Genomic DNA, 15,415 nt, shown 5'->3' on the forward strand with positions numbered 1-15,415 from the left:
AATTTCAATATTTTTGGTGACTGCAAATTACACAGAGTTGTTAGTGATAATATAATAAAATGGTTAGATTCTAACCATATTATACGTGTAACATGTGTATAATATAGTTTATATTTAGAGAAATATTGTTTAGTCACAGGCAACAATGTCTAAAATTTATTTTTACTTCCTTTTTAGTTATACTTATAATATTTTATATCGGTGAAGAATAAGTTTTAATAACGTACATAATATACATATTACACAGATAGTATTAAAACAAGATGATACACCTACGTAAAATGCAGTACATTTTTTTTTTATGAAACTCAAATACTTAAAATTGTCCAAATTATATTTGTGTTGATTTATTTATTGTTATAGTTATTTCAAAAATTGTGATTTTAAAACACAATATTATTAAACGTAAAATAAATCGGGTTAATTTGCTATTGTAATAATTAAATTAATGTCAAAATTCCGTAGAAATAATAGTGAATCCGTGAGTATATCTACAGGCAATGAATATATATTACCATAAGCACAACTAGATTAGTACTAGGGGGAGTTCAGCATCCTCAACATTTTTTATTACCCATAAAAAATTTACTAGTTATACAAAATTGGTTAAAAACTAGCTTTACACAAAAATTATGTTTTTCAAAATTGTCACTTTAAATATTGAAAAAGATAAAACAAAACTAATATTATTTATAAATTTGCAACTGAAGACAAGATAATTGTTTAATGATTATACACAGTTAAATGTTATTATTATTCATTTTTATTTAAGCAATTGATTATAATCATTATTTTTTAATATTTTTTAAATATTATTTATAGGTTATTAAACTAACAATACATAATTAATATATTAACATATATTTTGGAAAACCCGGTTTCACTCGTAATCGATTCGTATATAAATTGTTTTTTTTTTAATATAATATTAAACTATGCCATGTAATATATAATATTTTTTTATAATTTAACTTAGTTTATGATATTTATAACTGAAATACCAAATAAAATGAAATTGAAAATAATAAGAATGATTTACTCGTAGGCTCATTTGGTACAACTTTGTGAAAAAAAAATATTCTTAAATTATTTAAATGACACGCTAAAAAACCGTAACATTTAAATACAAATCCCCATCTCCCTCCTCTCAGACGAAAAAAAATGAAAAATCAGACGACGTAGTGACACTCAAAAGAGTATTTGGAACATCTCTGTGAAAAAAAAATTGAAAAAAAGTTAAATAGTGTAGTCACAAAATTTGAACGTAAAAAGTCCTTCTTCTTTTATATATATATAAAGATAATTTTAGTCGCAGAATTCTTACAAATCTTACATCGAATTTATATGACCACTTTTTCCCAGAATTTAAATCCTATCTTTTCGGACTATTATGATAAAAATGTACCCTACTCAAAGTGGAATAAAAATAAAAATGTCGTATTCCGAAAATGTTATTATTATTGTTGTATAACGGAAAAATATCTAAAATGTTAACTGCACAAGTAACTTTCAGCTTAAATGCTTAAGCTACATACCTACCTAAACCTATATACTTAATAAAATATATTTATTTAATGTTCCCCGCCGTTAATAATATGGTAAATGTTTAACTATTATAATATTATTTATTTAACAATTAATAATTAAATTAACAATAAATAAATTATGGCTTAATTTGTATTTGTTTTCGTACAATAGAGCTAAAATTAAACCCTTTAAAATAGTTTATATTGACGTCGACATTCATGTCACAATGACGGATGTGCTAAAAAAAAAAAAAATTTCGTACGCGTATCGTATAATAATATCCATTTCATTATTTTAATTTCTAAAACTAATGTCAATAATAATTTAATACGTTTCAATTATTATAGATCAAGGATAGATTTTTCAAATCTATAATATTCAACAAGGTTTATTCATTTTTTCCTTTCGGAAACGTTATATTTGTTTTAATATGTAATTTTTATTGACGATTCTAATGGTGGTTTATCTGATAAAATTTTTTTAAATTAAATATAAAAATATTACTGTAGATATTTAATCAGCGGAACTAGGAATATAAAATGTATACATACAAACTAGATTTAAAACATTCACCAATAAGTAATATAAATTTAAAATAAATACTTACACGTAATTTTAAATGGGATATAATTCTATACAATATTATTACTTTTTTTAATGTAAAATACTTAACTTATAAACGAAAAAATGCATCATTAGTACCTAAAGAGATCATCAGTACATATAACTTACCAGTGTATCCACATCCAATAACACTATATAGAAATATAAAACAAATACACAATGTAAACAGATTTTTGAGAGAATTTTTCGCGATCATATATAATTTAAATAGTGCCAGTTGTGTATTTATATTCTTTCGTCGTACTCGACATAATGCGGAGTCTTACACGATTTATGCGTTCATGTAAATAAACGTTTATTTACAATATAATATGCACTGATGTCTGAGTTGAAACTTGAAGGTATAGTTATAACTTATAACTTATAAGCAAGTTAATGCATAGATATGTCCTTGGAAAATGGATCAAAAGATCCTGCATTTGGTTTGTCTATTTAACATTTTATAAATATAAAATAATATACGATTAAAACATCATAGATTTTTTATATTAGTTTTAATTATTATAAAAAGTTGTATGTATCACATCATCTTAAAACCATTAAATCATGGTGTGAGAACGATCGCGCAAAATGAAATTTGTATTCATCGTCACAAAATGTCAAAATCGTAAATACCGTTGGTTTTATTTTATGAAGATTTTAACTTTTAGTAGTTAATGTCTCACACAAATAAGCCTAAAAATATCAAAATTGTATTCAATATATATATATATATATTATGGTGTATATCTATAACAGTATTATGTTTATCGGGTATTGTGAATTTTCATTAAGAAATAAATAGTAAACAATTCGTAGTTATTAAAATACATCTTTTTAGACATTATCTATGTTGGATTCTATCCGGATACTGCAGTGGATCTAGTATATTATGGATTTGAAAAAAAAACTATTCTGGTATTCATTTTTGATTTCATATTCAAAATAAATCTTAATCAATAATTTATTATAGCTTATGATTTGTGACCTAAAAATAATGATAATAATTTAATCTATCTACTTAAATCTACTTTACTTTAAACTAGTTTAAAGTATCATATTACTACGGACTTTGATAGTTATGATTAATGACTGATAAAATTTAATTTTAAATCAAGCAGAAATTAAAAAATAATAAAATAACAATAAGTTTGTTCACATCATGTAATAAAAAATATATAGCTAGGCACTTCTCCGGTTATTGCTGATTTTCATAATATTGGTAGATATTTGGTTGTATTATTTGTAAGAATACAACATGTGATAGCTTATTAAACAGTTTTGGCGTTTTATAAAAGAAAAAAAATAGTAAATCCTTTAAAAAAAGTTAATTATATTTTGAATGAAGAGTTTTATAAATTAAACTTAAAGTATTGGATTATTGAAAGCATAAGCTTATAATAGTTTGTAATAGGTCATTTATAATGTGAATTTATTTGAAAACCTTTAAGACTCTGTTGTACTTTTAACATTATACATTTTTCTTAATACCCTCTAACTACGATAAATTTTAATCCAAAACACATTATTATACCACTATTTTTTAAGTTTGAAGACAAACACTGTGTTCATTTATCTTAGTTTATCTTCGTTTATCCTATTGAACTCCGTGAACAATATTATAACAGCCAACTCCTTTATTAATACAGTTTCTTTTTACATCAATATTGTCTTGGAAAAAAAACATTTTTTTTTAACTTTTAGCTCTTTTTTGAAATTACAAAGAAGAGACTTTTAATAGTGTCGTATAGAATTTTAAATTGCATATTATTTCATAAAAAAGATATATTAACTATGTTTAAATATAAAATTTTGATTAAAGTTATGTTTTTAAATTTTTTAATTTAACCATACGATTATTATTGAATGTACAAAATCCATAAGATTTGAATATTCCTAGTGAAGCCATAATTTTTAATTTTATTTTTATTATCCACTGTTTTTTTTTTTTTATTATTGTTTTCGAATTATAAAATAAATTTACCATCGCTATAAATATATTAAACCTATGCTAATGTGATGCAAGGCATATGTCTCACTGTATCTGCATAGGTGCACTATCTAAAATTTTTAATGAAAAAATTAAATCTTATAATCTAAATGCATTAACATTTTTTTTATGATTTTTATTCTTAATTAATAATATTATATTATTCTTTTTTAATTCTTTACAATACTATATTTCTTTCTATGAAATTCAAATTAAAAATATTTTTGATAACTTGATACAAATAATTAAAATTTATTAGAGCAATTACTGTTTTTATCATACTTTATTATTTTATATTTATTTTAGCTTGTATGGAACAAAAACAAAATAATGAATACAATAGTATTCAGCTCTATAGAATACATAGCAAGTTTATTTATTTTAAAACTAAAAAAATGTGTTCACGTTTGGTATTTTTATACTCGAACGGATGTATTTACACAGCTAATCTTATTAGTTATTATCTCACACGAGTAGACCCACTTAGGTCATATGCCGTGTTTGCTAATATTATTCATAAGAAATGACCTGTTGCATAATAATGTATACTGTCCAGCAGTAACGGTGCGTGAATAAAATTTACGGAGAGACTTAACTTTTGTTTAACTATTAGCTATTTATATACATTTTTACTTAAAATATTAGTATTTTAGTCAATGCTGTAACTGATTAAATTTGTTAAATAATTCCGAATATAGTTATCTATATTTTTGATAGATAATTTATTTAACTTCATTATAAGTTATTAATTTGAACTACTGAAAAAATATAGACAAATTGTATTGTTTGTTGCGTTTATCACAGCCACTAAGCCATGTAAATTTATTATACCAACTGGTTTGAAATTTACGGGTACATTTTCCGTCTTTATATTCAATGGCTAAATATGGAGTAGGCTTTTTATTTTTTAATTTAAATTTTTCATCATAAATAAATAAATGAAAATCTTTGTCCAATAACTCATCTAAAGGACAATGTTTTAATTCCATATTTTTAAATTTATTAAAAACGCGGTAAGCTTACGACGCACTTACAAATATACACACCGATTACGTATATACTAATGGGAAATGGCAAATATTACTAATGAGACTAGTCTCACGGACTCTATACAAAAACCATTATCGCTGTGATTCCCCCTCCGAACTTTTATATGCCATCTATAATATTAGACTGGAGACTGTTGATCGATTGTTTCATTCGTATTACGACCTCATTGCCCGTCGTCAATCATTATCATTAATTCCAAGAATTGTGTACCTAGTGCTATTTTCTTAGAACGTATGCGTATAACGTATACACACACCACGACGGAGAGAATATTTACACACACACACACATATATATATATAGTAAATATAGTTGACAAAAGTGGTATTATTCCTACATGGATTACACAAATACCTATGAGAAAATATTTAAAAATAAATTAAAAATTAGTTTTATTGCAATGTGATAATTATTGGGGAAACGCAATCTCAAAGTCTCCCCTGACGCACCGCCCCTGCTGTCCAGTGTATTATATTGGGATATTGGCAGTGGCGGTTTTGGGGGTGAGGCAAGTGAGGCGGCGCCTCATCTAAAATTTTGTGGTAAATATAAAATAATACTCAAAATGTGAACTTCTTGGTTCACTAATAGAACATATTTCGTTTATAATTTTTAACGTATTTATGACATTGTTTGAGAAAAAATGCTTCTTCGTTTCACTTAAATTTGAATTATTATTTGTTATTTTATTGTACCTATCATTCCGCGTATATTATCAAAAATAACGATAAGCCGATAAGAAATGCACGAAACAATTAGTACGTAAACGTCGTAAACGAACGACAGTATTTCAGCGTATTTCAAATGACGTCAGAGAGGCACCGTTTTACGCCGCCTCTGATTTTGTACTTGTGTACACAAATTACACGCACAACGCGTATGCACGCGACTAGTTAATTAAGTAGAACTACGCATGCGCAATAATCATAGTGAGGCACGTTTTGTCATCGCCTCTGCGTACTGAAAATAGATTTACTATTATAGTCAGTGTCAACCCGCAGCCACGGCTAATGGTACTGCGGCAGTGCGGCACGTTCAACAAAAAAATAAACAATCAATTGTTATTGTTGTAATACATATGTGTATGTCACTATATATAATTAAAATTATATTATATTATAGCAATTTTTATATTTATGAATTCCATTCTTACTGTTTAATTTTTGTTATGATAGTGTGGGAGGGGGGGGGGGTTATACATGATTCGCCTCACTAAAAAAATACAACCAAAACCGCCACTGGATATTGGACATCCGTAATATCTTGGGGATAACTGATAAAGAATAGCGTACGATTAACAATAATGAGTTTTCAATTATATAATGTTTATTAATTAAAACTTTTTCGCTGTCTATCTTACTATTTTTTTTAACATATTTATAAATTGTTTTTTAAAGTTTTGAATTCCAAACAAAGCGAAATACAATAGCTATCATACATTATGTGTTCCTTTTTGTACTTTTTTACAAAAATAAAAGCACTTCAAAAGTTGTTTTCAGTATATTATTTGGTTTAAAGCCGGGTCGTATGGAAATTAACAGCACGATTTAATTAAAATGGAGAAATACAATTTAAGATGATTGTCTTTGAGACAATTGAAAAAACTTTACTAAAAGATTTTGTTTCTGAACTATTATAAAAATGTGACGATAATTGATTTTAAATTCAATAAGGTGATACTTTTAAGATACGGGTAAAACGACCTATCTATTGTTATAGTATAATCGTCGGAATTTTAAATATATGCTTAACATAATACGTTTTTTTGGAATTCTCATATATATTAGTAGATAATTAAATGAGAGCGGCGCGTCGAATAAAACGCACATCAGTCACTTATATATATCTAGGTATTTATTTTAATATTCACATTTTTCATGTCTTCGTACTAAGAAGCCTTTACGAGAGTTATTTAGAAGTTTTTGTAAATACCATGTATAGTATTAAATTCAATGGATATGTTAATTCAAAAATAATTTATTGAAATCGTTAGGTACTAAAACTTTCTAAAAATATTTATAAAAAATAAATAATTTATAGATTTAAAATATCCAAAAATTTAAGTTTAAATAGATTTGTAACTAAAAAAAATATATGTAGAGAATAAATTGAAAAAATTACATACAAAAATACTTCTGGTTAGTCGACTTCTTCGTTGTCTTCGAACATTGCAGTATTTTTAAATTTGATTAAAATAAATATTTTTTATGAAAGTTTCTTTAACAATCATAAATTATTTTCGAATTTCTTTGACTTATTTCAATTAAATATATTATATAATAGTAACTTATAATCACTTAGTACTTATAATATAGTAAGTACCTTTTTCTTTATTATTCGCAGAAGTATACAAGTACTTAACTCTCATTATAACACTTCCAATTGTTCTTATGCATTGTACAAAAATGTTGAGTATACTTAAAAAAAATTTGTATGTTCTATACTATACCATGATGTGTATTTTACATTAAGTTGCGGTAGAACGTAAAATAATATAGAACCAATTTAAAAATTATAACAAAAATGTTTAATATTATAAATCTCCATATTTAATTGTACAGGCCTCAAATTTTACGATATGACAAATTATATAAACTATAAATTTGACATCCTATAATACGGTATAGTAATTATAAGTATTGGAATAATGCACATCTATTGTTTCGATGAATCTCGTTATTAAAAGCAGACGAGTGCAAATAAGAATCGATAAATGTATATTCGTATTACCACAGTGTTTATACATACAATAAAAAATTTAATTAAAATAAAAATCAATTGAAATTTATTAATTTTTTTAGCGTACAGTATTGTTTTAAAGTTAATGAATTTTATAAATTGTTTTTTCTTTATTTAATAAATATTTATTTTAACACAGTGGCGCCGAATCCTATTTGTGTTGGTGATGGTAATACTACTAGAACTTATAAGCCAGTATTAATAGTTTATTTTTGTTCTTCAATTTTGGACTTTAAGATAATAATAGTTGGTCTGATTATAAAGTGTAACGTATAATAATCGTATAAACAGTATATTATAAGATAATGTTACCTACTTATTTATTATCACACACACACATATCTCATATAGTGTATACATAGTAATCTGCAATCTACATGGCATCACGTTACATAAAATGCAATAATATTACTCGAAATACATGAAAATTGCATTGTTGATTATTAAATCAAATAAAACCCCCTTTTTTTTAGCCTACAATAATATATTTACCACTTTGATTAAAATAATTAACAAATATTTCAAAACATGTATTAAAGGAGTATAGAAGGCAAAGTGTATGTAAAAAAATATTAGGTGTAGGTATCTGTATAAAACGCATAATATTACAATCCAACTTTAAATGAACCCTAACCAAAAAATCAAGTGGATATCGCTCTGCTGTATAGTAGAAATGGAGAGTAGGTCACTATTCTGGATGTGTTAAATTTGAATGCAATGACTACCTGTCATTGTATACGAAAAACGATTCTGAACGGAGATGATTTGTCAGTGTAGGATAATTAGTAGGATATATTATATTATTACCTATATTTAAAATGTAACATATAGCTATTTTAATAGATTTTGTAAAAAAATAAATTTCATACGCTCATAAAAATTTTTCTATACGTATTGACGCTGGAGTTTTTTTTTTACAGTTATTTGAAGAAAAATTTATGGAGAACATTGTGTTGTGTTTTTTTCAACTTTTTGTAAAAATTTGAACTTTTAATTATTCTAAACAAAAATAATAATTTTTAATTTTTTTTTTAACTACATAAGAAGAACTTATAATACACCTTGTGTTAAATTTTAAAAATTTTTCAACGAAAATTAATTATTGAATTCCAAAAACTATATATTTCAATTTTATGTTTGTTGATTTAAAAAATAAATCTATTTAAAATGTATCATCGAACTTTCAAATAAAATCAATTAATGTTGACAAATAATAACTATAAGTATTTTTACGTAACTACACGAATTTAATGTATTCACATATCTGTCGTAATACTTTTATGCTATTTTTACGTTCATATTAAAAGATGTATAATAAACTGTCAATATAATTTCTATATTGTTCACAATTATTAATCTATACTGAATGTATAAATGTCATTTAATTAAGTAACTCTACTTTTCTATGTCAATACGGGAAATTACTACAATATACAAAATATTAGGAATCATTTATCATTGAAAATATTATATATTTATCTATTAGTTTATCTATATTAAGTTTATATTTTGTTATTAACCTATAATACTATCGTTTTCTATATATATATATTTTTTTTTTGTTGTGTAAAACTATCTTATTTAAACCACTTAATGAAAATTGAACCAATTAATTTGATAAATATAATGAAATATTTACAGTAATCCTACACACAGACATACAGTATTACATACAGTATTATATCGGTTACCGTCTTATATGGTCATATAATATGGTTGATGGTTATTTTTATGTATATATAATAATATATAATTCACGTTAAACAAATATGATATACTAGATACACAAATTGATGTATGACATAGTTTTTAACGACATTTTGGTAACTATATATTAGTTATAAATGCCTTATAAAATGAATATTAAGACATTTTTCAATCCATAAAGTTTGATTATAAATATTATACTCAGGACTAAAAAACTGTATCTATTTATTATTATAACATTTATAAACTTTTAAGCAACTTGCATTATATATATTATTGGTTTGAAAACAAAGAGTATAAAATTATAATTTAGCTCAATAAATAAATGCTGTTCTTAAAATAAAATACAGTGTATTTTACGATTGACTCACGAAGTCTCAACTGACAAAAAACATTTCTTAATAAAGAGAAATTCGATTGTGGTTCTCAAAAATATTTTGTCAAACAGAAAATTTATTTTAAATTAATGTTAAATTTAAAATTAAATAATATGAAAATAAAATCGTTTAAAATATTTAACCCTAACAGTATTTAAGTTATTTTCGAGTAAATATACAAAAGAAACTTTCTGCGTAAACGCAAAACGCGAATATTGTGCGAATTTGACTTATAAAATGTTAATAATTAGAATACAAAAGATCAACATTATTTGATATTAGTTAACGAATTGTGGGAATCTAATTAGGTATAATTTTATATTCTGATATTTATTGAAGTGACATAATTTATAGATAATAATTTAATAATAATTTTATTTTATTTCTTCTGATATATTATTTTACAATGTAAATATATTCTATATTTTTATAATATGTTTTGTGTACCTGTATGTACACAATTCTGTTTTAGAAAAATTGTATAGACACTGAGTAAATTAGTATGAATGCTTAAAAAAAATATGTATAATATAATACATGAACAAAATAAATTTTATAAATTTAAATAATTTTAGTTTAATTTCCTTTACGATTGAATTTTAAAAATAATAATAAAAAAGATATACTATCAAATTATAATTTTTAAAGTTCAGAATTATTATTATATGAAAATTAAAAAAAAAAATAATTTGATCGTAGCTCATTATATTATTATACGACGTACTTGAATATAATGCAGACAGGTACCTACAAAATGTTTTTATCTTATTATGTAAATATAGTATTAGATACCAAACTATGGATTTTGAAGAAATTTGATATTTTTTTCTGTCAGTGTAATTATAGAAACAAATTTTATATTTACTACGCAAAATAAAATTCACTTAATTTTATTAAGCTTGTTTTCTAATACTTTAATTAATTTTAATATTTTTTTTGAAAAAAAGTGTTCTTAATCCACATATTATATTTAAAATATTTTAAAGGTCAATCTTTATTTTTAAATATATTATAATATTACACATAATGTGATGTTAACATTTTAATATTGGTCGTATCTCTTAACTTTGGTTTCATGTAATCCTTATAATTTAATATTATTAAACGCCTGAAACCTGTAATAGCCCTAGCTGTAGGAATATATTAAAATGAATAAAAAAAATTGACCTACTATGAGTTTTAAAATATTATTATTTTTTTTTTTTAACCTCAGTAGATTCTCGTTATTTATCGTAGGGTAACAGGAAAAAGTTCGGGTATTAAAGACTTCGATTAATCGAGTTTTATTAAAATTCTTTTAAAAAAAAAAATGTAAAAATCGGTAAGTAATTTGAACGCTTAAAATGCATAATTTTAAATGTTTGAATACTTAAAGTATTAATACTACATACATATCAATAAACTACAATAATGAATAAATATATATATACATATATTTAAATATGTTATAACAGTTTGTTTAATATAACTTTTAGTTTTATAAGAATATAAAAATTAATTTAAAGGGCATTTAATTTACGCTTATTTTCCATTTCACTATTTTGAATACGAATAACTACATTTACTATACTAAATGTACTGCTTAATTTTTTTGTTTTTATTGTAAAATATTATGTGTGTATTCGTGATAACGAAAAACAATTGATTTAATTTCGAGTTATTGAGAACAAAACAATATTAAGTGTAATGGTAATTTCAAGGGGATTTCAATTTAGTTCGATATAACGAAAAATTTGAAATAATAAGAACCTACTGTAAACTAAAAAATTCTATTTCATACATGGGTGATTTAATTACGTCAGTATAAGAAATATATAACACAAAAAACACATCATATTATAAATTATAAAACAAATTGAAAACAAATTAAATTATACAGGCATACGTTAAACTTATATTCATATAAAAAATATCCAATTTACTTGATTAATAGTTCAACGACTATGCGTCTTACAATTAAATCAAATAATAATAATAATATATAGAGTAAACATTTATAAACGCATCAGAGAAAATAGGGTTATTCGACTTTTGTTATTTTTTTTAACAACTATTACTCATTCATTAAATATATGTATTATACCTATCTACCTTATATGTAAATTAAAAATCCTATTTGTCTCAGAATTTTTAGAAAAATGCTCCTTAAACGAGCAATGCGATAGAGTCTATTGGCCACGTTTCAGAAGAATTATTAATCAAATTGAATGAATATATATGATATGTAATGTGATATATCGTCACTTGTCAAGAGAATCGGTTTTAATCGGGGGTGAAGAAGGTTGGTTATTTAATATACATCTTATTTTTAAAAAAAATGTTAGCGTTCTATGTACTCTTTTAAATCAAATACAAGTCAATATATAGTTCTACAGACGTTTTGAAACTTTTTTTCCAATTCAAGCACTGAATACAAAATACGTAAATAACAATAAATATATATAGTATAAGTACTTTCAGTCAAAGATAAAATATGTCCCATATTTGAGCTAGGGAGAGCGAAAAATCAAAATGTCGTTCTACACACTTGGAGCTGTACAAGACGATTCACCAAGTGTGCTCGCCCCCATTTTTCCTTTAATAATGAATTTATTTGAATTTTAATTTATTTAAGTGTGCTTAAAGACAGTATATTAAATTATTTATATTTTTATATGATTAAAGGTGAACTATAACGAGATAAAATTGGTTTTTGCAATTTAGATATAACCAATCTGTTTTTATTACATATACATGATAAATGTAATAACAATAGTGTTATATAACCGTAATAAATTATAATATAGGTAATACTGGTATAAAACCAATAATATGCAGGTGATTTGAGGAACGTAATGTCTCCATAAAATTTTACAACTTTCCACTATTTTCTCTCAAGGCCCCAGAATAAAGTTGAATCTTATATTCAATATTTTATAAGGGGTGCCTATTTATTTTTTTATCAGACATACATTTTGTAGAATACAGAACTCTAAAATAAACAAATATTGACTTCTCGAGAAACCTGTAGTTCCATGGTTGTTTAAACGATCACTCGTAGCTTGGTGCACATATTATACAAGATTAAGTCTTTGAAGAATGATATTTATTTATAGTAATTTAAGTATATGTGTATAAAAATAGAAGTACAACATAATCCGTTTTAAATATTATTAAATACATTTAAGAAATAAAAGAAATCTTTCAATATAAAAACAAACATCTTACATAAAACGCTATCCTCTACAGTGTCTACAGTCTACGCTATATTATATTTTCGTTAGCAGTTATTAAACTCATTACATCGAAATCTCATTTTAAAATTATTTATTTTAAATAAATCTAATTGTTAAATTTTGCTCAGTTGTTTTTCGTCAGTTGAAAAATGTCTATTGTAAATAATTGTAGACAGACGATTTTTAATGGTTGAGTCTTAAACCAGGAGTATTCTTATACGCCACTCCCCTCCATCGAAGTTGAACCCACTCGTTTATACGTTACCGAAATTTGCTGTTATAAAGTATTTATAAATCTTTTTATTTTGATTCAGACGATGACGACCGTTTTATTGTCCAGCAGTTGACAGCCAAACTTTGAATAACTATGGACGGTGGCAGTAGTATCGTCAACGACACGTCCAACAGCACGTTACTCTTAGACGAATATGACTACTCGGAGAGACCGGAAACGTACATCGTTCCGGTACTGTTCGCATTCATATTTTTCGTAGGTACCGTCGGTAACGGGTCTCTGGTGTTGATATTCATCCGGCACAGGAATATGATCAACGTACCGAACATATACATACTCAGCCTGGCGCTTGGTGATCTACTGGTCCTGTTGAGCTGCATACCGTTCACGTCCACTGTTTACACGGTATGTTATCAATATCTACTTTTTAAACTTTTAAGGCGTAACATAATAATAATATTGGAAAAAATAAAACGGTTTTAAAAAGCGTGTACACTACAAAATTATCCCGTACCTAAATGCGTAAATTGTTATTATTAATATTTGAGAAAAGTGGGTCAATGCATAGCGTTTTTATTGTATACTGTCAATATCGTACAAGCATTTAAATGCAACGTTTAGCGTGTATGTTTTGCAATCAGTATCTATTCATAATAGGTATAAATAATTATGCAATTGTAACTAAAAACAATATATCGAGAGTTGGTTCGGTTGAAGTACACGTGTACTAACGTTTTCTAATAGACCGATAGTAATTGTAGGACCTATTATTATAATCTGATTGGAGCAAATGGAACTATACAGACCAACATTTAACGTTTCAGCATAACCTAATTTTCAATATACTATATTTTATATTATAAACTATAATTATTGAAACATACAACTACTAAATGATTTACGATATTCAAAAATATATTTTGTATTTACATTAATAATGGTTTTTAAATGGTAGATTTTGGTTTATAACTCTTTAATTAATGTATGTTAATAAAATAACTCGGGTTTTAATTTGCAAAACTAACCTAACCTAACCTATGCATACGAGTTATATTTGGTTGCTTAATATTAACATTCAGCGTAATGCGAGTGGATAAATAATATATTTTATTTTCTGATTTGATTTATAGATGATATTTCCGACTTATCAATATTACCTATATAGCTATCTTGCCCAGTGTTGCTTGTGGCAACAGCAGCATTTTTCAAAAATTATTTTTTATTGAACGACCCAAAATTGATTTTCTTCCAAAAACCAAAAACAACGAAAAATTGTTTTAATGTTATACTACATCAACTAATCATTAAATATTAATTTATAGCAATAACTAATAATTGGTAAAAAGGAAGAAAAAATGATCTATATTTATGATGCAAAATTGACAATTAATCAAAAAATTAAAAATTTGATTTGTCATGCATTTATAAAATCAGAAGTGGCTTAAAAGTTACTTCGCAATTTAATCTATCATTTAAGTGCAACAATCAAAATAATCGAATAAGTATTTTCAGAGAATATGCGTGACAAAAATTTCTATTTTTATATTTATACATACATACAAATATTGCCAAAATATAAATTTAAAAATAATAATAATCAATAAACGTATGAAAGCATAGAGCAGCAATAATAATTAAAAATTAACATTAAAAAATAAGTATATTGTATTATCAACACTAAATTAGTTAGTAGCTACAAGCTAATAATTAAATTAGTATACAAATTCTATAGATTTTTGTTTTCTTTTGAGATGATTTAATCGATTTAAATTAAAATACTAAATAATAAAAAATGTAATTTAACAAAATTTTAATTGGTTAGGTAATTGAGAAAAATTAAAATTGTATAATTTAAATACTTTAATTAAATGTTTAAAATGCATAACAGTTAAAAAATCAATTTCCGATATTATATTATAATAATATCTAGCGTTGAAAAAGTTTTATAAAAACACAAACCGTTTACCTTTTT

General features: G+C 24.5%; 1 protein-coding gene across 5 annotated transcripts in view; it reads left to right on the top strand.

Annotated features, from left to right (window-relative positions):
• Nucleotides 1-15,415, top strand: part of LOC113560708 (neuropeptide CCHamide-1 receptor-like) — a 143,785-nt gene that overhangs the window by 73,212 nt on the left and 55,158 nt on the right. For all 5 annotated transcript variants that reach the window (XM_026966745.1, XM_026966747.1, XM_026966744.1 and 2 more), the window contains one exon: nt 13,523-13,848. In XM_026966745.1, coding sequence (XP_026822546.1) covers nt 13,576-13,848 — 273 coding nt within the window. In that variant the 5' untranslated portion in view covers nt 13,523-13,575. The remainder of the gene's footprint in view (nt 1-13,522; nt 13,849-15,415) is intronic.

The sequence above is a fragment of the Rhopalosiphum maidis genome, chromosome 4, assembly GCF_003676215.2.
Source record: "Rhopalosiphum maidis isolate BTI-1 chromosome 4, ASM367621v3, whole genome shotgun sequence".
Classification (NCBI taxonomy): Eukaryota; Metazoa; Arthropoda; class Insecta; order Hemiptera; family Aphididae; genus Rhopalosiphum; species Rhopalosiphum maidis.